The sequence below is a fragment of the Nyctibius grandis genome, chromosome 8, assembly GCF_013368605.1.
Source record: "Nyctibius grandis isolate bNycGra1 chromosome 8, bNycGra1.pri, whole genome shotgun sequence".
Taxonomy (NCBI): domain Eukaryota; kingdom Metazoa; phylum Chordata; class Aves; order Nyctibiiformes; family Nyctibiidae; genus Nyctibius; species Nyctibius grandis.
The window spans coordinates 36,685,736-36,709,388 of NC_090665.1; the positions used below are offsets into that span (position 1 = coordinate 36,685,736).

Consider the following 23,653-nt stretch of genomic DNA (forward strand, 5'->3'; position numbering starts at 1 on the left):
ATTTATATAGTGAAAACTAGCCTATAATATCAATGAAAGAAAATAAAAAGAAATCACTCCAGGGCCATCTATAAAAGGAAATACTGCGATTAATAGAGGCTTAAGATTTGCTTTAAAGATCTATCTGTAAGTAAAACAAACAAAACCAGCCAAAAGAACTGAATGGGTTTAAAAAACAGCCTGTTTTTAAAGAATCACTGCCTTGTTTTAGTCATATGCCAATTATTTAATCAAACAGAAGTAACTGGAAAACTAGAACAAGGGATTTTTGATTTGCATTAATTAATTATCATTCAGATTGCCAATACCACTCACCAAATTACTCTAGAAATTATTTCAGACCACACTCAATACTATTATACAAAATTTAATAACAGTTATGTTTAGCTTTTAAATACCTCAAAAAATCTACAAAATCCTACTGGAGGATTTTGATATTTGATTTGATGAGAATCATTGTGCTGTTGCAAAACAAAGACATACAGACATTGCAGGTAAAGCAATTTCTTCAGTCAGATGTATAATGATGCACTGAGTGTCTATTAGCAGAAAAAGACAAAAAATCCCACTTAGTTCAGTGTTCTAAATAAAATGAAAATCAAGATACTCTACACAAATTTCATTCATATTAAGCTCAGAAGAGTGAGTACAACATTGCAATTAAACTTCTAAATGTGTATCAAAAGTGACAATATTCAGATAACGTATATATTACCTGATTAAGAGAATAATACCAAGAAAGGGGAAGATGAAATACCCGTAGAGCTACAGTCTTGAGAGAAAATCGTGCTTCAGTAACAGCTTCTTCTGACATGGCTCCTTCTCTCCCATAACATCATTAAGTGGAACTATCTTGAAAACAGTCACAGGTGGTTTCTGGGATACTCTGTCAAATGAAGGATGCATATTAAATTATGCAATAGAAGCCCAGGATAGCTTCCTTCTACTAGCTCTAATCTTTTATATAACAGGTACATGACTTGTTTGATGGATGTTTCTGAGTAGAGTTAAGACTTGTGGTCAATGAGAAGACAGCAAATTTGCTGGCTCAGCTTAGGCCCTGTTCCTTCCAACTGCCCTGTGCAGAAACCTGTATATGTATAACCAGGATCTACAGAGGACTCGATCTACTTTTACTAGCTGGCAGCTCACTTATGATATCCTCGAAATCATTCAAGGAAACAACCCTGTTTCTAAGATTACTATGGTTGGAAGAACATATTTGCCAGATAAAAGAGTTAAAAGATTTGAGAGCAGCCAGAAAAAGCTTATCTCATTCAGAACTTCAATTTTTTGCAGACACATGGTGAGGAATAAATACTACAGCCTGACGTAATCTCCCCCGTTAAGAGGAACACCCCCCTTGCTGCCCGATGCTAAGCACAAGGCGAAGCCCCTGACGCGTGACATTCACGACCGCAGCCGTGGCCCGGAGCGAGGTGAAAGAAACGGGCGGGCCCACACGCCGAGGGAGCGGCCAGCTTTAACCACCGGCTCCTTTCCCTCTGCCGACGTCTGCGGGCACAGGCGGGCTGTGCTGTGCGGGGGCGTTGCCTCAGGGCAGGGGCCTCTCCCGCGGTAGGACACGGAGCGCGGCCCGGCCGGACCGCCCTCGTAGCCGGCCGCCGTGGGGGCAGAAGCCACCTCCCTCCGGCCCTGCCGAGCTCTCCCCAGGCAAGGCAGCCCCGGCACCGCAGTCGGGGGTGCCCGAGCCTTGCGGCGCCGCGGGTGGGCGACGGACAGAGCCGGAGTGCCGGCTCCGCGCGCCCGCCAGCCCGCGTCCCCGCAGCCGCCCAGGCAAAGGCAGGCGCGCCTCTCCTTGGGCCCGGGCCGGGTCCCGCCGCTCTCAGTTACCTGCCGAGCACCGGGGCAAGTGCCACGGCCAGCAGCCACGACCCCTCGCGGGCTGTTCCGTCCCCGCACCGGCAGCTGCTAAGACACCGGCAGGCGATCTGCTTCCGGGCCAGCGAGAAGCAGCGGGGGTCAGCTAGGAGGGAGCCCCTGTCACTGCCACGTGAGGGTGACCCGCTCCATCAGGAGTCCGCGTCGGCCATCTTTACGCAGGGCAGCCGCCTTCTACGGACGACCGGGCAAGGTGGGGTGAGAGCCTGGCGCCGCCATCTTTGTGCGGGGCAACGCTCACGTGAGCGGCGCAGGCGCTCCGCGCGGCCATCTTTGTGCGGGGCGCGTCCCGCGACGGGTGTTGCCGCAGCGGCGGCCGGTGGGCGTCTGTCGGTCTGTGTGAGGAGACGCCGGCGGAGCCGCGGCCTGGGCGTGCGCCTTCTCCGCCACGGCGGCTTTCCGCACCGCGGCGTCCGCGGAGGCTGGGGTTCGCCATCGGTGGCAGCCACGGGGCTGGCCGCGGCCCGGCTTAGCTCCAGGCTCCGCGTACGGTGCATCCTCTCGGCTGCTCCGGTAAGAGGAGGAGAGTCCTGCCGGCGGTGGGGAAGGCGGGTCGGGTCTGACGTCCGTGCGGAGGGATAGGAGCGCGGCGGGCGGTGTCTCCGGCCAGTCTCGAAGTCTAGGGCGGCTCGGCCCGCTGGGCGTGTTGGCACGGTGATGGCCGCCGGCGGGAGCGGTGTCAGCGGCCGGGGCGCCGCGCTCCCGGAGGGCTGGGCGGGGGCCGGCGGCGGTGTGCGGCCTGCGCCCCCCCGCGCCGGGCCGCTGAGGTGCGGGGCGGTGGGCCGGCGGTGCCCGGGCCGCCCGCTCCGGGTCAGCGGGTCGCGGGGTGGGCGGGGTGGGTGCGCCTGCTTGCGCGCCCGCCCGCTGGAAGCGGCCGCAGAGCGTTGAACCCACCTCCGCAAGTATCTTCTAAAGTTGAAGCCATGCGGCGACGGTGTTGTAGATACGATGCAATTCCTAAAAACAGTAATTTACCTATAAATTACTCTGGTCGTTTCCTGAGGTATCTACGCGCTTAGATGCCCCTGTACGAGGGGTGAAATAGGCTGGAGAAAGAAGTCGGGTGTAGCACCTAGTGGAAAATCACCGTGGGCTTGTCCTTGCGTTCAGGCAGAGCCTGAGTTAGGAAAATCCTCTTAGAAACATAAAGGTCAGCTAATGGGTTTCAGAGTTAGGATTTAAAGTGGTGGAAGAAAGAAATGAATAGACAGTCTATATACCTTAAAAGGCAACATACAATGAAAAATGGCTAGCCCTGTAAGAGCATATACCCTCAACTCAAGCATTTTTTTAAATGTTCTTTCTCTTTGGAAACAATACTTCATGACAGAAAAAAAATAATGAAAGTGACTTAAAAAATTGTGTCTTGTTTGGATGGATAGTTCTTGGTGCCTAAGAGAAGGACCGGGTGTTTTTCATCAGCTCACTGCGTATGCTTTTGTCACTTACTGGGAAAATAGCAGGTATCATTCTAAATAAATAAATAAAGTTTTCTACCACAGTCAGTTCTGCTGTTGTAATTTTTTCCGAGAAAATGGGATACTCGTATTTAGAATTGATGAAAAATGTAGAAATAGGGAGAGATGGGAAATGAAAGTCAAAACCACGTATTGATTAAATGAATATAAAGGAACATAGTGTGTGAAATTAAGATTAATCTTCCCTATTTCTCAACCTAAGAAGACTGTTCTCAAGTTTGGTAACAATATTATTCACGTACATTGTTATGCTGAAGTAATTTCTGTCATAATTGTCAAAGAATCCAGTAGAGTTTTTAAAGAGCAACACTGTTCTTTAGAAAACTGATAGAAAAATGTAAATCTTAAAAATCTGTATACGTATGTCTAAGGCTGTAGCTTCAGTGTGCATGTATAGTTTGGAGTGAATGCTGGTGGTTTTTTTTTCTGAAGTGTGAAGAATATCTATATGACAAGTAATTACTGAAGTTCCAGATCTCCTTAGTATTCTAAGTAATTAAATGTTCAGATACAAAATTGCACACCCGTGTCAGTCTTATTTTGTTGCTATAAAATGAAAATAAATATTAAATGCGATCGTTCTAGTGCATCACTAGTAAAATAACTGAGAGTGCAAATAAGAAACCTGAACTTAGAGCTTGCTGGTTGGATATGCTGTTATTCAGAGGTGTACAGGCAAAATAATAAAAGCCTCTAATGAAGATACAAGTACTGCTTCAGGTAACTGCTATCTTCAGAATAATCCTTTTATTCTTTTAAGTATTTTACCAGCATTCCCTAACTGAACCCTGTAAAATGATCTGGTAAAATGGCTCCATACTTAGGGACATCAACGGAATAAAGATATATATTTGTTTATTTCAACATCTGTTGAAATGTTAACTACTATAAGTAGGCAGATGAAAACATTAAGTTTAATTCAAAAAAATTTGAGAGAATGTAAAATCTGTTAATGTTTCTTTAGGAAGTATTAGGCTTCCTGCATGAGCCTAAAATAAATTTCAAGATCAGTTGAATTCTCTTAGTGTTTGATGGGGTTTTTCTGTGGGTGTGATAGTTTGTACTGGGAAAGTACCTTGATATCTCATATGAATTTATCGGTTGTGAGCAGAATTCCTGGATTTGAGTTTGTTCCAGACTGCAGGTTTGGATTTGTGTGGTTACAGGTGTGAAAAGTAGCTATTAAATACAAATCTCGTAGCATGAGGTGAAGTCTCCATTCATTGCTTTGTATTACTTGGAATAATGCATTCAGAAAGCTTCTTCCATAACAAAACTAAGCCTAAAGCTTTACTAGTCCATTATACCAGTCTTTCTAAAGCATTTATGTCAAATCAGCATTAATTCACATTGAATTTTTTTAAAGTTGTCAGGGCTTTATTTGAAACTCGCTTATCCATTTTTAAATGTTTTAACAGACCTTGCAAAATGTACAAGATGAAACATACATTCATGTTTCCATTTCTGTTCTAAAAATAACTTTACAGTTCAAAGCTGAATTGCTAATATGATTGAAGTTGAGGAGGTTTGGTGTGAAAAACTATCGTTTTCATATTTGAAGTGTCTTTCAGCAATGCTGCAGATAGATTACAAATAGACACTGAACTGAGGAAATACGTCTCCAGCTGCAGCTTATATTTGAGAGTAATGCTTTTTAAATGTCATGCTGTTGGTCCAGGAAGAGAATTGAGACCTCATTTTGAAAAAAATCCTGAATTATTAATTTACTATTTCCAGTCTTGTGAGATAAGTTCTTAAATATTTTATTGAACAACTGTTAACATGACATTTAAAAATACTGAAAGATATACACACGCATACTTGAATGTATGTATGCATGTTATATGTATAATAAATATCTTGTGTTTTATTTATATATAAATAATTGTTTCTATATGAAGAAAATACATTTAAGTATATATATAATATTAATTGTATAGGAATGTTTGTAGGAATAATGTAGACTATTTATACACATACACACAAACATAAAAAAAACCCTTTTATAATCAAAGGGAACTGAAATGCCTCTTGATTCAAAGGGATCTTATTGCATGGCAGTGGAAGTAAAGACCAAGCCAAAGATAACAAACTGGAAGTTCACTAGGAAGTGGGTCCGAGATGCCTACTAGGCAAGGTTTGTTTTCCCCCATGCTGTCAAAGCTTTAGGTTACTTAGTACTCAGAGGAGTGATTGGTCGTATAGCGGAAGGAACAGACCTAAAGCTGCCAAAGCAGACAGGCAAAGTGGAAAGAGATGTTGATAACAGTGCTAAAGGCTGCAGACAGATCAAGGAGTGTGCATCACTGAGTTAGAATGGAAGTTTAGTTACAGGTCTGGATAAAGGAATGCTAAATTGGGCAGATAATAAGTGGCCAAAGAAAGCTTAAGATTTCTTGGGCTTTAGAGAGATTGAGGCGTCAATAGTAATTGTTTAAGTGACAAAACTGGAACAAAGTTCTTGTGTGGTTCTTATCTGCATGAGTCAATTAGAGTATTTATATAAAAAGAATGTTACTGAGTTTATTTTTTAATTTTCCTTCTGTAAAACATCATAGCTTTCTGTGCAACCATCAAAATAATAATGACGAAGTGATTGTATTTAGCATGCTTTGTTTCTGATAAGTTTCTGTGTCTGTATCAGAGACCTTGAATGGACAGACAGAACTCAAACAAGAGAAGAGCTCGATGAGCATTCAGTACTACATGTGAGTTACAAGTTTCAGTTTGCTTTTGATATATAATATGCCTGAATCTAGAATGTGTCTTTGTAAATAAATAAAACCAAGATAAAGTTTCCTTCTCCTCTGACAAGCAAGACGTGATCCTGCATTTTAGCCTTCACAGCTTCAGCACACTGCAGCAGTGTTGCATAAGATCCCTTTCCAGAATATACAGTCAAAGCCACCGTCAGTTCTGGGTAGGCTTGAAAACTGTAATTTTTATGTCATTTGGGTGCCATGGTAGAGCCCAGGAAGTTAAATAATTAATCCAAACCAGCCCTGGTCCACTCAGGTTTCTGTTAGTTTATGCCCTATAAATCAGAGGATTTTGTTTTATAAGTCAGCTGTGTTTAATTTGGACTACTTCTGTTACTATTAATAAAGTTATTTATTCTCTTACTTATAATTATTAATAATTATAATATATAAATACTTATAAATATTCTCTTACCATCAATAAAGTTATTTATACTTACTTACTTGAAAAAACTTCTTTTAAAAGTTATGTATATGTTGCATATTGGATATCTAATATTGCTGCCTACTGTAAGGTATTGGGTTTTACTCATTCTTACTTCCATTGACAAGTGATTCCCTGGTTTTGGAAATCCCAGCTACAGGATCTCAGAAAATACAGCTTCTGAAATGTCATCGCCCGGCAGCAATTGCCCACACTTGGAATCAGTTGGTGAGATAACAAAAGAGGAATTGATACAGAAATCTCACGTAAGTTGTAGCAGCTTACTTTCTTCCTGTCACACTTAACTCTGGTCACTTATTTTAGCTACACTTCTTGTCACGTAGTATTAGTTATAAGATGCATTTAAGTGTTAAGCATGGGTAAAATCTTCTGTACTGGAATAGTAAGGTTTAAACAAAGTACGGGAAGAATTATGGACTTGATAAAACTGAAAAACTATTTTTCAGAACTTAACACTTATAGTACCTTTCACAGCAGTGTTTTCCAAAGCAAGTGATGTTTTAATGGAAATACTAGTTAAAAGACTTAACATAACACCAAGCTGAACTTTATTTTCAGACACTGTCATTGTATCAGTTAGTTATTTGGAATGTTAATGTAATATAGTATAACTGACTTGACTTTGAGTAGAAACTGTAACAAAGAAATTGATGCTTAAGGTTTTCTTGGATAACAGTTGACTTTTTGATGAAGGAGCTACAGTTTGTGAAGCTGCCCTTACCTGAACTCTTGGTTTCCAGCTAATATTAATAAATGAAACAAAGAAAGATCTTGTAACCCATTTTAGTAGCTGAGAGGTGATGAAAAGCCAAACCTTTTCTGTCCATGGTGTTAAATTTCTCTATCTGAAAAGTGTAACAGTTAATTCACTGCTGAGGGGTATAGCATTTCTCTAGTGTTGCATCTTTTTTTGTAAACCTTTGCTGGTAGTGTTAACTGTCTGCAAATAGGAATATGCAGTTATTAAAAGTTCTATTACTTTGATTTCTTTTTATGTTAAATTGATAGGAAGACCAATTTTGAGGATTTTTTAATAATAATATGATATATGTTTATGCTTTATTTAGAAGAACAATTTTTTGTTTAGAAAGGGAGAGAGACAAGGTTTTACTGGAAAAATATGCTGATCTTAAGATTATGTAAAGCAAAACAAAAATTGGGTTGGTTATCAACAAATCCTTTTTCCTGTCTTAAAATTATTCAGTTGCTACTGACCTTTACAGTATTTTGTCTCAAAGTTGTGGTTTACTGGTGAAAGTAAATGAAATAATACTTTGCTTGTGTGTTTAATAGGGCACTTGTCAGGACTGTAAAGTCAGAGGACCCAACCTTTGGGCATGCTTAGAGGTAAGTTGCTCTGTTCTCTAGTAGGATCCTTTTCTAGTAATCTGTAGATAAAGTGGTAGTATTTTTTTTTTAAGAAACAACTATAATGAAGTTATTTAAATTAGTTTCTTTAAGTTATTATTTAAAAGCAACACCTCTTGTGCAGTTTTCTATTTTTTAAATTATTTACCTTTTATCAGGTACATATTTCCTGTAATTTAAGAATACTGTGTTCAAAATGTGATTTTTTTGAATAAGAAAGCAGCGTATTAAGGTTTCATCTTGAGTTATGATATTTTTTAGCTCTTAAGATTTTTTTTTTTAATCTTTTCCCCAGGTTTGTAGAACTGAAAAATAATAATTTATTCCTGAATTAAATTACTTTTTATAAGCCTCTCTTAGCATTCATAGTAATAACATCTAGCAGTGAATGCTGACTTTTTTATTCTTAAGCAAAACAAAGAAAAAACTCATTTTGAAACTTGTGGAAGCATGTATAAACATTCTTCAAAATTTGTGTGTGTTTTGTACAGTCTTTACCCTGTATATAGTTCTTCCTTAAATACGCTTTTGCCTTACTTTTCTTGCTGTCTACAAAAAACCATAATTTCCAATGTATTTAAAACAAAAAGCTCTGAAAGTGTTGCTTCTGATTGATCTGTGATACCAATAGGAAAGTATAGAGCTAATTTAGTTTTTAAGATGTCTCATGAGTTCTTCAGACATACAGCTGTTTCCAGAGATGGAAATTTTTCTCTATAGGCTTGACTGCATTTCTTGGCAACATTTGTTTAAGTCCTGTTGGGAAGGTATCTAGGTTGAGATGCCAACCTTTAGGTGTATGTATAAGGATTTTTTAAAATCTACTTCATTAGTTTCCCCTTAAGTGGATTATGGTAACAGTTAAGACATCAGATTATTTTGCTCCTTCTATCAGTAAGAGATAGAAACGAAAGGGGAAAGAAACAGTATTTAATGTCTTTTTGTTAGATGGCTTGAAGTTTAATTACGTGTAAAAACTCTCTTGGGAGTAGGAAGAGGTGTTCAGGGATGCATCAGCCTCGCAGGTAGGGAAATGCTGTGAAGCTTAAAACATGTTTTTTATTTCTCACTTAGAGATCTTAAACTGTTACTGAAAAACTTAATTTCATACCAACATTTCCACAGGAGAGTTTTCTAATTGCAGTAGGACACTTAGTGTCATGCTGTGATATATCTCCTCTTGGATGAACTGTCATCTTGCCTTCACCTTTTTCAGTAGAAAAACATGGTGAGATCCCAGCATGGTAGCTATCTGTAACTTAATATAGAAAATTGACTGTGTTCAGCTATTTGATTGTATAACTTAACATGCTTAGAGAGTTATACAGATAACATGTACCCTCTTCTGTGATTGTCCTGACTCATGCAAATGAGGAATTAATGAAAATTGCTTGAAGATTGACAGCTGCAAGATTCCACACTCAACTCAGCCAAATATGTTTTGCAATTAGCACAATTAAAATGAACAATTATTTTGCGTGTTATAACTAGAACGTAGTAAGTACTTAACCATATAGTGCTGTAAACTCTTATTTAAAGGTGAAAAAACTAATTAATTGGGAAGTAGTACTCTGATAAATAGGCACTGCAAATAGGAGCATACAGGCATTTTTGTATAAATGTGTCATGTTCTGAGGCTGTTGCAATTTAGTGTTTTAGACACTGGGCTAACTTCATATTTTCTGTAACAATCTCTACCAAATCATGAATTGTAAAAAATAAATGTTGACCTTAATCTGAATAAATATATCAAAATGGCCAAAAACTATATTCCAAATGCATGAAATGTCTAACACTGCCTACCAGTGAGAGGAGTTGAGTTAAATCTTGCAGCACACTTATTTGCTTTAGGTGATATTTATTTTAACACTTATTGTGCATGTCCCTTGGTTTGTTTAGGACTCTGCAAGTTTGCAACTTGAGTGAATTTTAGAGGGACTGGCAGTATATTCCTATTCTGTAAACCTGTTTGACACCACTCTTTAATTCTGTATACTTCTTCATATCTTGTTCAACAGAACAGATGCACATATGTTGGCTGTGGTGAATCCCATGTTGATCACAGTACCACCCATTCCCAGGTATGTGTATTTGCTAGTAATACAGTCACTTGAAGCAGTGAAGCAGAATCGGAGAACTTTTTTTACTTATTGTAGTGAAGTCAACCTGTGTTAGCATAGCTGTGTGGGAGTTTGATTAGCTGTGGTTGTTTTTCGTCTATAGAAGCAGGTCTCACTAATTTAGGAGTATGTGAGTTTACAGTCTTTGTGCAGCTGCGTGATTATTTATGTAATTCTGACATTATTGTGCTCCTTAAAAGAACATGGTGAAAATTTTAAAAAGAACAGCAATTGCTGTTGATTTTCAGTACAAAAGAATTCTTGAGTACTTCAGCTGATATGTAGTACTTAGCTACTTCAGTCTAACTTTTTAGGATTGTGGCTGCCTTATGGATAAGGGGAGGGAAGTTGGATTAATGAAGATGAGCTGAACAGGTGTAAAATAGGAAGTATAAGTTACAAGAGACAGGTGTTTTGTTTCTGCATTATGCTCCCTGTTCCAGTGGCTACAGATGAAGAACCTGTAGACTGAGCTGAGCATATCCTTTCCTGCTATGTCCTGATTTTGGATCCAGCTTGGTAGGAGCAGTGGAGTGTGTGCACTATGTTCCTCAGCGTGCCAGGTTCTGGCAAGGTTGAACAGCTTGAATGCATCTGTTTGGGTCTTAAACTCACTGTCTGTTCTGTGCACACTCGCCAAAATGAAGCAAATGAGATATATCATTCTCTCTTAACAAATATACTGGGTGCAGAGGGATGGCAGTTTTATTAACACGTCATTTCAGAATTGTTGACTTTCCGATTAAATGAACTTCTTGCCACCGATTTACAGTTCGTCTGTCAGAAAATACAGCTAAGGTTCCATACTGAGCAATTAGTAAAAATACTGAAAAAAAAAGAAGCTGTGGTGAATATTAAAATGAACAAATAGTATATACCAGGGTTTTACAAGAAGTACATTTTATGACTGCATTTTATCACCACTCCTTATTTTTTTTGAAGCAGGGCCTTGAGAGAGTGTATATTTATACAAATCAATAGTGCATTAATACAAATCTATATAAATACAATGTTTTTGCTGGCTATCTTAGCTGAATCACAGTTCTAAAGCCTTTATAATAGATATATACATAAGCTGTTTGTAGTGCAATTGGGGAACAGGTGGTCCCTGAATTTCTTGCCAAGAGTTTTATACCTCTTGGCTTTCTACGGTAGTTTATTCCTGATTTACATGCTGGTTTAGCGATGTTATGTTCTTGGCAGGTAAGAGAAAGGGAGTGGATAGCTTGCTTGCTGTCAGTGACATCCTTGTCTTGATTTTCTTGTTACTTAATTTTAATTTCTGGGTAGTAAGCCCTCTTCTGAATTTTTTTTTTTTTTTTTTTCAGTAGAAATCTCAATAATGGGAGAAACAAGGTTGACATGGATCGGTTTATTTCTGCTTACTATAGTTTCCACCAGCAAGGCTCCCTGTACTGCAAATAATCATGTTCATTGTGTCCACTTCAAGAAAATTAATAAGCTGTTGCTCTGGAGACTTGTAATTATTTATGCAGCTGAAGCTGCAGAATCAAGCATATTCTCATGATATTTACGTAACCTGATGTTTCTGATGTTTTTTAGTAGAGGAAGGGCTACTTAATGAAATTGTAGCCCACATTTTGTATTAAAAACATTGTTCATGTACAAGGCCTTATTAAATGAGGGGAGGAGGAACTTGGGCATCCTGCAGCAGTTGTAGTATTTTCCTAATTTCTAGCAAATCCCTCATTGTCTATAAACCTGGCTGGTGCCGACATATAAGGAAGAAGTATAGGAAGGACTGGTGGAAATATTTGGAGGACAATAGCAACTGTGTACACAAGCTTACAGTAAGCAAAGAGGTTAAAAAAAGAAAAATGAAGGCTAGAACAGTAAAAATATTCTCCATCTGTCAGATTCTTATATCACTTCACAGTATGAAGCTGTCAACAAGAGAAAAAGTTGAGTCTAGAATGTTTGTTTTGATATGAGCACCTCTTGCTGTAACTGAACTAAAAATCTTATCTTACTCTTCTGATTGACTGTTAAATAGCTTGAATTTCCTACAGCAAACCAGTAGAAATAAACACTGCCCTCACTGTAGAGGAGGTGGCTGCCATTATGACCAATAGCAGACATTCCTGGAAAATTGGTTTGTTGTGAATTGTATAACACTTCTGACAACAGGCTTTCTTCTTATTTTTGGAATTACACAGAGGCATGTCAGATATGACAGTGACTTGAATTCTGATTGTCCCTTGTTGCTAATTTGAGTGACGTGTACTAAAAATGAGTGTTGGATAGTTTGTGCTAAAATTCCAGTAATTGAATTGCTATTTTTAATATTCTAACATATGTATTTGTTTCATTGTTGAAAGATCTAGAATTTTAATACTTCTGTTCTAGCTTGCATGTAACAGTATTTAATTATTCCAAATTTCTGAATCACAGTTTTGGTTTTTGTTCTGTTTTAGGAGACAAAACACTGTCTAACTGTCAACCTTACTACACTCCGTGTTTGGTGTTATGCCTGTAGTAAGGAAGTGTTCCTGGATAGAAAATTAGGATCTCATTCTCTCCTACCAAATGCAAGACTGTCTCACCAAGCACAAGAAAATAGCGTGCAGGTATTTTTTAGCACAGTGAAACAAAGGCAGCTGTAGCTTTGCAGTAAACGTTATGTCTTCTCTCATGAGAGACTGACTTTTCCTCCTTTCTTGTGGCTGAACTATTAGCTTCTCTCTATTTTACAAATTTCTTTTAAAAAACAGTGCCCAGCTTCTATGTTCTGTCTCTTGGTACTGCATGCTTCCTAAGAATGCTTTTCTCATCTTATTGTCTAATTGTTTGTAATCTACAATAAACTGTAAGGTACAGAAAAAGCACAGGGTTAAATTTAAGGTTACAAAGTTGGAATAGTTCACCTGTGCTTCCCCATTCTGTCAGCTCTTGAAAATGTTATTTACAAAACTCATTACAGTAATTGCTGGCTGACTTCGAGTGAGCGGCAGAATGCCTTAGTATGTGTTTATGGATACTTGCCTGAGATACAAATTCATTCATAGAAGTACAGTAATTCTAGAGAAATATATGCTAATTGTTAACCTCATTCAGCTAGTAATATAAGACACTTAAAGGGATTCCTATAAGTTAATTTCAGAGGTTTAATTGTGTCTAGTTTTCAGTTTTGATAAATCACTGAAAAGGTCTTAATTTTTGTGTATGTATATGTGCAAGGGAAAATTTTCCAGTGGAGTAGTATACACAAAAACACTCCTGGATAGTTAAGCATTTAACTACTATGCAAGAGTTTACTAAGGTGGCAGTAGTAACCTATGTATATTCTATATATGTGTGTAATTTTGGTGTAGAATGACAAATACATGGTGTTAGATTCATGTGGAAAAATATTTATCAAACTAGAAATCAGGAGAGTGCTATAGTGTTCTATGGCAGTTAGGATTGCCAAGGAGTACAAATATGCCAAGGAGAAAAATATGGCCAGTATCTGGGAAATTGATATTAGTAGAGTAAAACACAAGCTTAAGATTGTAGTGTGTTATACGATTATGGCATCAAAGACAAGACTTTGTAAAAGTGCTTAGCTATTCCTAACTCCACATTTATTAAAAATTAGCATAGTAGCTGAAGAGTAAGATAATGAATAAAGCATTAGCTAGTATTGGAGGCAAGTTAGAGGAAAAAATGAGCAAAGCAGACATTATACAGAGAATTTTGAAATATGCTATTTGCTTGTCTTGTTCTTCTGTAGTTTCAACAAGGTTTGTTTAGGTTTGGTTTGTTGTTATCTCCTGGTTACATTAGTCTTCACTGGTGTCAGTACTGTTCACTCTGATAATATCTTTTCTAGATAAGTGTTGTCTTGGAGAAAGTTATGCTGCAATTTCTTAAGTATAATTGGCATAACGCATGTATCTGAAAAAAAGGTGTTATTTCTTTATTGTATATTAAATGTACTTATATAAAAGTGGCAGGTAACAGTTAAAACTGACACAAGTACAAGTACTATATTTCTAAAATTGTTTTGCTTGAGGCATAGAGCTATGTAAGAGATACCATTATGCACAGGTTGGACAGAAAGATGGGCAGTTTTTCAATGTATGTAGAGAGGAAATATCCTTTAATATTTTCACTTCAAAGTTTAGTATTTAATATGAATATAATCTGATCATTTTCTCATAAAATGGCAGCAGCTCAATTGGAATAGTACAATTGGAATATTTTTTTTAAATTTCTGTTGTCCAGAAATTCTGATGACTTGATATAAAGCTGGGTTCAGACTTCTGAACTTCTGTTCTATTATACTTAACCTGTTTTAATCTTCCAAGGAAATGTTTATAACATACAGAAAAATCAGTAGAACTTATAAATTCTGTCAAACATTTTGTTTAGAACTTTTATTTATATACTCACAAAAAAGAGCTTGTCATGCAATAGATGTCTGCCTGCCTAATGCTGTTTCTCTATTTGCACATTTTGCTTCCAACAGTTTAATTTGTCTTAGTTAAATGCAGTGAGCCATCTGGTGGCGTATCAAAACCATGGACACTAATTTTTATGTGATGACCACTGTGTTAGGTTTTCAGTGCTGGCTTACTGTTTGGTATCCAAGGGAAAGAAATACTGTATCTTGCTTTGTTTTGATTCTTCAGATGTTGTCATAAAATCATGCAATGTTGGGGTTTTTCTTAGTAACCTTTATGAGGGTAGCTGTGGAATCCTGTTGTTCTCACTTTGTGTACAGTGAGATTTCAAAATGCATTCACATGATTTTCAGCTCCTAGATTTGTTGGTGAAATTATACATAAGCTCAATTAAGAGGAAAATTTATAAATACAAGTAAATATGTGTATGCTCTTTTTTTCCTTATAAGGATTTTAAAATACCTAGTAATCCCACACTGAAGATTCCACTAGCAGCTGTATTTGATGACTTAGATATAGAAGTGGAAGAAGATGAATTAAAGACTAGAGGTAATAAAAGCAAAATCCAGCACTTTATTGCCCTTTATTGCATGTGTATGTCTCCAAGCCTGTTCTCCAGGTATATACTAGTTCTCTCCAACTAAGATCTTTATTTTTAGTTTCACCTTTATTGCAGCAATCTTTACTTACCTTCAGAGCAGAGGCTGCAGTGATAAATGTAATGCAGCTGTGCAAACAGCAACAAAAATAAGAAAGCATGTTGGAATAATGTTTTTTTGTAACTGGTGTTCTAGCCACTCTGGTAAAAGTAGGTTTTTTATAAAATCTGTTCTAATGTTTTCTCTTGCCCTAAAAGGTTCCTGATTTGAATGCTTTCGTGCATTTTGGGTAACCCTTTTCTGAGCCTGTAGCATCCCAGTATGGGGTTTTGTTTTTTTGTTGTCTCCTTTTCAGTAATGGATTTCATGCACTGCCAAACTTTGTGGTATAAAAGTTTACCCCGCCTTAATATTAAACAGTTGTGAAGATGAAAATGAGAGTGGGTGAAACCCCAAACAGTGGAGCCTTAATTTCTCATTTCATAAGAGAACATAGTAATTATTATTTCCTACAAATTTCAAATTGGTATTGATAATTTTAAAAAGGATATGTGTATTTGTTAGTAAAAAAAATATTTCTAACTACCATTTTCTCAGAAAAATCTGACCAGCAGATTGTTAAGCTGTTTTTGAGATGCCAGTGCGTATGTCAAGGCAGTTTGTTGATAGAGTTATTCTAATTTATGGATCTTATTTCTCCTTCACTCACCTGCTACCAGCTTTCCCTCTCCTAAGTCTGCTGGCGTTAGCCAAAAAACCTAGGTTGCCCCTTCTGTTGTCTGGCACAGTCTTTCTGTATATGTCACTACCCCACTAATTTGCCATCTGCCCTAAAATCATTAAACCATGTGTTTTATTCCTAGTTAGTTTCTCCTACTAATGTGTGTATCTATGTATCTTCTTGTCTGTTAATATTTTTGGGGATGTAACTTCTATACAAGTAATGTGCAAGTAGAATTGCATTACAGTTTCCAGTAATATTGATGTGACTGTGTTAATACATTTCTCAAATTTAAAGGAAAAAACTTCTTTAGCTCCATTTTAACTTTGTTATTAAAATTTCTTTTGAAATGCTTTTGATGAAGCAAACATTAGAATATATCTTTGCAAGAAAAGAAGTCTGTTCAAAAACTTTACTTGCAACACTGCAGGCTGGAAAACTGCAATGAGAGTATCTTCCTGATATATCATCTGCTGTTAAAAAAATAAAAAAAAAAAAAATTTAAAATCCTATGACTGTTCTTACTTTCAATTTCAGTAAGAATGACCATCCTTTTTGTAGCAAAATTGGAAGGGCAGAACGCAGGTTCAGATGTGGGAAGCAGGGCTGTATTTCTATTCAGACAGATAGAAGAACCTTTTAGAACTTAAAAATGAAGTTCTGTGTATTAGAAAATTCAGCTGAAGTAACCAAACTGTTTTTTAGATGTAAAAGGATTTTCTTAGTAAGTTTTATTTTTCTGACACAAACTAAAATGATTGAGGTGGTTCCTATACCTCAAGGATTGCATAGAGCCAACGGTGTTGATTGCTGAATATTTTAAGTTTTCCAGCCTTATTGATTTTTTGCTTATAAATGTTACTGGTTTCTCACACAAAAGCAATTTTATTTTGAAATTAATTACTTCATTAATTTAACACTTTAGTAGCTGAATAGCAAGTGTTTCAGATTAATTTTTTTAAATTGAGATCATATGATAATTACGACTTGCTTAAATAGCCTCTCCTCAAATATTTAGAGAGCATTTTTCATGACTTCGTAATCACTGAAAGAACAAATGTTAATTGTAACTTTTATGTGTGTGGAAAAACTATATGTGCATATCAGTAAAGAAAGTAAACAATACGGGCTTGAAAACAAATTCTGTGGGGAAGTCTAAACTGAGCAGTCCGTGTATAAAAATAAGAGTATATAATTGGCATAGAAAAAGACTGATCATAGGTAATTATAATTCTGATTCTGAGATAATCACATGCTGAGTAGGTTTTGAGTGTTTAGCGTAATCTGACTACTAGCATGAATTTGAGACAGAAGAATGAAATCTTCCTTGAGAAGCTTTTGGTAATGTGATTAACGGTTACAAACACAGCATAGGAACAGTTTAACTGAACTGGTAAGTCATTAACTTCAAGTAGAACTTAAATACTGATAAATGTATTTTAAATTACAATCTGCAGCTGTCATAGAACATCAGAAGTTAGTAAGATGAAATACAATCAACTTGTCTGAAGTGTTTTAGTCAGCCAAAATCAAAACACTTACTAATCTAACTAGAAGTAGTAATTATTCCTTTAGGAGTCCTGTGTTTCTTTTAGTTACAATTCTGTATTATAATTGGCATCAGAAGTGTTACACGAGTATGTTAATTTGTACATATTTTCTAGGAAGTATTTTCCTTAATATGTCTAGTAGTGGATTAACAGACTTGCTGAGTATTCATTCTGTTCTTCAGGTCTGACCGGATTAAAAAATATTGGAAACACTTGTTACATGAATGCAGCTTTACAAGCTCTTTCCAACTGGTAAGGAAAATGGTTGTAAATGTAATTTTATATTTGCTTATACATGCATTTTCTCAAGATGGACTTAAGGATTTTGAAGGGCTGCAGTACCATGGAAGAAGATGTGTATTTGTTAAATCTCAGTCTTATATACTACGAACAATTGTGTCACTGATAGGATAAAAAAGTATTATGGTATATGGGCTACTCAGCTTTTTCCCTGTTGCATTCGAATTCCTCACTGTCCTAAATAAATATATGCAGTTCTAGAAATTAGAAGAAAATCTGATAAAAGCTGTTAAATTTGTGGGTTGTTTTTTTTTTCTGCTACAGAAGAAATCAAAGGAAATGCCTAAGAAAAAACCCTAATTAAAAAGGAGACGTGTTAAGATCAAAAAGTCCAAATTCAGTCCTTATAAACAATGTATCTGGGACATTCTATGCTAAATCATCCTAGGAATGGCTAGAATACAAAATCCTCTCATCCCACAGGGACACCAGACAAGTTCACAAAGGAGAAATCTACAAAAGCTGAAGAGACAAAAACACTATCCAACTCTGAAGTTTCTTGTACTTGAAATGGTTAGGTGGGGATAGTACTTGAGCATATATCATATGTGCTTACTATATGCATCTGCTTTTGACTGCAATCCAAGACAGGATACAGGGCTAAGCAAACCTCACTGAGATCCTTTGTTGAGGGAGAGGAGACTGAGGCAAATCCCTCTAGAAGGTAACGAAGTGGACAAGACATCGAATCATGAGGAAATGATTCTGTTGAGAAATGCCAAATTTAGCAAGTATGCTGAGAGCTCTGCTTTCATGGAAAAAAACAGGTCCAATCTGTATGATGGATTGTGACTTCAAGAGGGGGGTTGAATATAGAGAAGTAAGAGAGTATGTGAGTTGGCAACACTGCATGAAGTAAACATAAATAATCATTTAAGTATAAATTACTTACCTACAAACGTCATGTAGCACTATTGGAATCTAGAGAAAAGATATGTTTAAGATGCTACTTCTGGACTAGGCTTATGGTGATCGTTGCTGTAGTGGTACATGTGTACTTCTGTGATGGCTAGTAGGTATTGCCTTGAATTTGAATCAATTCTGGTGCTTTAACAAATGTCACAATATGTTTGAGGAGCCATGATGCTTTACTGATGAATTTGTCTTACTAGGAAATGTTTGGTTGCAGCATTTAAGGATGTAGGAAATGGAATTATTCAATTACAAAATAGTATTACTTTTGTTTTTTAATGATCTTGTATGAAATGCAGATTTCCTCTTGTATTTTAACAACCTGAAACAACCTGAAAAAGATACTATTTTCTTCTTTTTAATCAGCCCACCTTTGACGTACTTTTTTCTTGACTGTGGAGGCTTGGCCCGAACAGATAAGAAACCAGCAATTTGTAAAAGTTACCTCAAGCTGATGACAGAACTCTGGCACAAAAGCAGGTATTGCATCGTTTTTGTGATGAAATGATTATAAACAAACTCCAGAGCCATGAAGGATGTATTAATCTGTCCTAGTTTTCTGATTTTTTTTTTTGTGTGTATCACAGAATTACTCCTATAAATTAAGGAAGGAAAGACTGACTTGCAGGATTTAAATGCTCCTTATAATCTGTTCTTTTCCATATCTACCACAGAGAGGAAAAATAATTGATGTAAATTGTAGAAAGGAAGATCTGACAAGAAATAGACAATAAACACTATACAAAGTAGCATTAAGCTTTTAAAAGTAAGTTTATATCTGCCAAAAATACATCTAAAATGTCTAACTACTTTATCCTCTCTGTGGCCTTCATTCTGTATCAATGTTTTATCAATATCTCTTATTTCTTCATATGGAATTTCTATTATCTGTATCTAAGAAAATACTTCAAAATATAAGTACAAAGGTAAAGAAACAGTAATTGTGCATAGTGCCAAGAGTATGTCTTATTTGTCATCTAATTCTCTGACAAGAAATGTAGCATAAAAGTCCTGATACAGTCTCTATTTCTGTTGGATGATATATTTTAAAGAAATTGTATTGTTAATTGTTAATACCAATATTATGTTTGGTTAAGATTAATATTATTGTTGTTAGAAGTGTTATTGTTCAGTTGCAAGTAAAATTATGATCGCAGTAAAGACAGAAAATTCCACTTAAATGCTTGCTTTTTTAGGTATATTTTTATATTTGAAACTTTTTTTTCTTTAGGCCTGGTTCTGTTGTTCCTACTGGTCTATTTCAAGGAATTAAAGCTGTTAATCCAACGTTTCGAGGCTACTCGCAACAGGTAAAACTTTTTGGTGTCTTTTAAATATGCCTAAGCCATAAAGTTATCTCTTATTTTTAAATGTAATGCTTAAGATACTATGCTTCCTATATTTGTTTAAAGCAAATGCACCGTAAACTTTAGTTTATATGCTTCAAATGTAGATCATCTGAAACCGAACTGTCAACAGTTAAGTCAGGTTTTGTGTTTGTTTATATCAAATTCTTGAAAGGCCTTCAACTTCTGAGAATAACTCCTTTTCCCTTTTTTCAGGAAAACTAAAATAATACGTAGCTAAAACTTTTCCCTTGTGTGAAATAATGCTGCTGATATTTGAGCAGTCCCAGAAAACAAAGGTGTTCAAAAATAAGAAAAAATATAATAGATTTTTAATATTCATCTACCATTTATGTTTTTTAAAAAAATTAAATACACAGCATCCAATTTTCATTTAGTATCTTTGAAAAAAAAAAAAACCCACCACTGTGTGTTTTGTAAGCAGTATTGTGGGAACTGTAAGTTGGTAACTTGTTAAAGAGGCATGGATTATTGTATAGTAAAGGCATTCTTCAGTTGATCCTTCATACAGTATCTTGCTGCATTCATAGTTTGCAGTACTTTATTAAAAGCTTTTGGGCTAGAGGAAAAATGTAAACCCTGTAATTAGAAAAGCTTACGAATATCTTCCAGGAATCTGCTGTTATTCAAAGGAATTTTGCTGTTTCAGTTAGCACGTTTCTTATTTGTGGAGTGGAGGATTAGAACACGTTTTAATGTTCAAATGCTGCATGTAGCTGTAAAGTAAATGTTGAAATAGTAATAACAATGTTTTTTAATTTACTCATGAATTTCTTAAGAGCCACATGAATTTCTGGAAAAGTAGAAAATCAGTCTTGATAACCAAAAAGAAACTGTATGGAAACTTGGTTCTAGCAGCTTTGAACACTGACAAGAATGTATTTTTCCATGCAGAGCAACACATAATTAGAACCTTTTTAGGTTCTGCCTGGATCACACTTCAGTTGTATGTTTAGTAGGTTTCATGGCAACAATTAAAACAAAGCAGGTCTTTCATGAACAACACTCTCCTATTGCCTAACATCGCAAGCTGGGCAGCCAGTTTCGGCAGCCATGTCCAATATTCAGTGAGAAAAAGGAATTATTTTGCTCAATGAAGAATGTTTATGAGTTAATCCGTGTCTCAAGGTTTGAGTCGTCTTTTTTTTTTTCTGTAAAAGGATTACCAGCAAATAGGCATATTAGATTTTTTTCATTACCCAAACCCAAAACTCAAATCTGATAGTTGTAGTTTTTAAGAAGAAGATTGTTTTCTAGTCAGCAGTTGTGAGCTTAACAAGTAATTGCTATGATGGATGGGAATGTTGAGCAGCAAAAATTATTATTATGAACAACCAAAATACAAAAAGGAAAAGAGAAGAAAATAGGAGCAGTAGCAGTTGCCAAGAAGAGGCTATTGTTTTCTACCATGCTTGCTTTGTTAGTTATTCTCTATTGCCAGAAACCAAGCTGCTGCATGGATTGTTGAAATTTGGTGGCTTTTAAAATATTTCCAAACACAGATTAGACTTGTAATACTTCACAGCTCTTTGTGGAAACACTGATAGTTGAGGAATCTTGTCCAGGCTTGAGAAGAATTAAGATCTTGTTGACAGTATGATGCAATTGGAAAGACAGGCTAAGTACATCATAATACTTTTTAATAAAGTACTTCCATGCCCAGTGAAAGCAAGGCTCTGACTGCTTTGCTGAAGATGCTGAGTAAGGTTTTAAAAAAACCTGTCCCTAAAATGTTCCATTACCAGCAAAGCTGGAGTCTGATCACACTGTTGGTAGTTGCCTGAGTTACATTTATCATTGGCGTAATCTATGGCAGTAGTTTTGTTAAAGTTGTTGAAATAAGCTTTTGGGGAATTGAAGTGTTTTGGAGGAAACTTGTATGATAAGATTACTTGTGACATGCAAGAAACAGATGTAGGAAACAACATGTGGTCTGGAAATGAAATTTCTTTCGAACATTAGACCTGGGACAGAGGAATTTACCTTGTTCTTCTTTAACAGGCAGCTGTAGCTTTCATTTTAGTGATCTGTATCTTTTCCTGATATGGCTTTAATATCTTCCAAATAAAAAGGAATAATATTGTAAAACTTGTTTAAAATCCTAGGATGCACAAGAATTTTTGCGTTGTCTAATGGATTTGCTTCATGAAGAACTCAAAGAACCAGTTGTAGAACTGGAAGATGCCCAGCCTATGAGCGTTGAAGAGAGTATGGAAGAAGACAAGAGCCAGTCAGATGTAGGCTTTCAGCCCTGTGAATCCTGTGGTACCTGTGATAAAACGGAAAATGATGCTATTTTCAAACCTGTGTTAGAGGATCCTGCAGAGACAACCATGTTAATTCAGGATGAGGATAGCAACTCAATCACATCCAAAGATTGGCAGAAAGAAAAAATATCAAGCAACAAGCTTAAACGAGCAAATTCTATGGAAGACTTGGAAAAAGACACAAACACTGCTTCAGAGACCACTGAATTTTTAAATAATCAAGGAACTGTCAAAGTACAGATACACAGCAGATTCTCAGGTAACGTATTACTAATGTGCAGTTGAAATAGTCAAATTCTTAGCCAGCGTATCTGTGTCAGTGGAAATGAGTTATAGAATACAGTAGAGAGGCATAGGTCAAATGGGGTAGGTGGATTTACTTGTAAACAATGTACCTTCTTAATTTATTTTTTCAGTTTAGGTGTCCTGAATTCAGTTTGAATTCCCTTGAAAAGCTAAAGATTTGTACTGGGTAAGGCTTCAGATAACCCAGAAGAGTGAGGTTTTTTAGTTTTGTTCTTAATAACTCCCACAGCATCCTCCTAGACAAACTGGCTGCCCGGGCCTTGGATGGGTGGACTCTTCAATGGGTTAAAAACTGACTGGATGGCCGAGCCCAGAGAGTGGTGGTGAATGGGGCGAAGTTCAACTGGTGGCCGGTCACTAGCAGTGTTCCCCAGGGCTCAGTTCTGGGGCCGGTGCTGTTCAATATCTTTATAGATGATCTAGACGTAGGGATTGAGTGCACCCTCAGTAAAAATGCAGATGACACCAAGCTGGGTGGGAGTGTTGATCTGCTGGAGGGTAGGAAGGCCTTACAGAGGGATCTGGATGGGTTAGATAGATGGGCCCGAGACCAACAGCATGAGGTTCAACAAGACCAAGTGCCGGGTCTTACACTTCGGCCACAACAACCCCATGCAGCTCTACAGGCTGGGGGAAGAGTGGTTAGAAAGCGGCCCAGCGGAAAGAGACCTGGGGGAGCTGATCGACAGCCGGCTAAACATGAGCCAGCAGTGTGCCCAGGTGGCCAAGAAGGCCAGTGGCATCCTGGCCTCTATTAGGAATAGTGTAGCCAGCCGGTCTAGGGAAGTGATCGTCCCTCTCTACTCGGCACTGGTGAGGCCACACCTTGAATACTGTGTCCAGTTCTGGGCCCCGCACTTCAAGAAAGATGTTGAGGTGTTGGAGTGAGTCCAGAGGAGGGTGACCAAGCTGGTGAAGGGTCTGGAGGGTCTGACCTACGAGGAACGGCTGAGGGAGCTGGGGTTGTTTAGCCTGGAGAAGAGGAGGCTCACAGGTGACCTTATTGCAGTCCACAACTGCCTGAAGGGAGGTTGTAGTGAAGTGGGAGTTGGCCTCTTCTCCCGGGCAACTAGCGATAGGACAAGAGGACACAGCCTCAGGCTTCGCCAGGGGAGGTTCAGGTTAGACATTAGGAAGAATTTCTTCTCAGAAA

At 37.4% G+C, this 23,653-nt stretch overlaps 2 protein-coding genes across 10 annotated transcripts in view; one reads left to right on the forward strand and one right to left on the reverse strand.

Moving 5' to 3' along the window:
• MIGA1 (mitoguardin 1) overlaps nucleotides 1–2,051 on the reverse strand; it is a 41,658-nt gene extending 39,607 nt beyond the window's left edge. For all 3 annotated transcript variants that reach the window (XR_011048660.1, XM_068406609.1, XM_068406608.1), the window contains exons 1-2: nucleotides 1,855–2,051; nucleotides 716–886 (exon numbers count right to left, since the gene is read on the reverse strand). Coding sequence is in view for 2 of the 3 variants with exons in the window: in XM_068406609.1 (XP_068262710.1) it covers nucleotides 716–814 (99 nt within the window). In the remaining variant the exon portion in view is untranslated. The remainder of the gene's footprint in view (nucleotides 1–715; nucleotides 887–1,854) is intronic.
• Nucleotides 2,052–2,187: 136 nt separating this feature from the next.
• Nucleotides 2,188–23,653, forward strand: part of USP33 (ubiquitin specific peptidase 33) — a 44,187-nt gene continuing 22,721 nt past the window's right edge. For 3 of the 7 annotated variants that reach the window (XM_068406048.1, XM_068406050.1, XM_068406054.1), the window contains exons 1-11: nucleotides 2,188–2,415; nucleotides 6,025–6,088; nucleotides 6,718–6,829; nucleotides 7,878–7,931; nucleotides 9,971–10,033; nucleotides 12,508–12,660; nucleotides 14,928–15,027; nucleotides 17,531–17,600; nucleotides 18,927–19,040; nucleotides 19,792–19,870; nucleotides 22,033–22,453. In XM_068406048.1, coding sequence (XP_068262149.1) covers nucleotides 6,069–6,088; nucleotides 6,718–6,829; nucleotides 7,878–7,931; nucleotides 9,971–10,033; nucleotides 12,508–12,660; nucleotides 14,928–15,027; nucleotides 17,531–17,600; nucleotides 18,927–19,040; nucleotides 19,792–19,870; nucleotides 22,033–22,453 — 1,186 coding nt within the window. In that variant the 5' untranslated portion in view covers nucleotides 2,188–2,415; nucleotides 6,025–6,068. Of the gene's footprint in view, nucleotides 2,416–6,024; nucleotides 6,089–6,691; nucleotides 6,830–7,877; nucleotides 7,932–9,077; nucleotides 9,181–9,970; nucleotides 10,034–11,934; nucleotides 11,995–12,507; nucleotides 12,661–14,927; nucleotides 15,028–17,530; nucleotides 17,601–18,926; nucleotides 19,041–19,791; nucleotides 19,871–22,032; nucleotides 22,454–23,653 lie in introns of those variants that run through there. The other 4 variants (XM_068406051.1, XM_068406052.1, XM_068406053.1 and 1 more) reach the window with 4 other exon arrangements.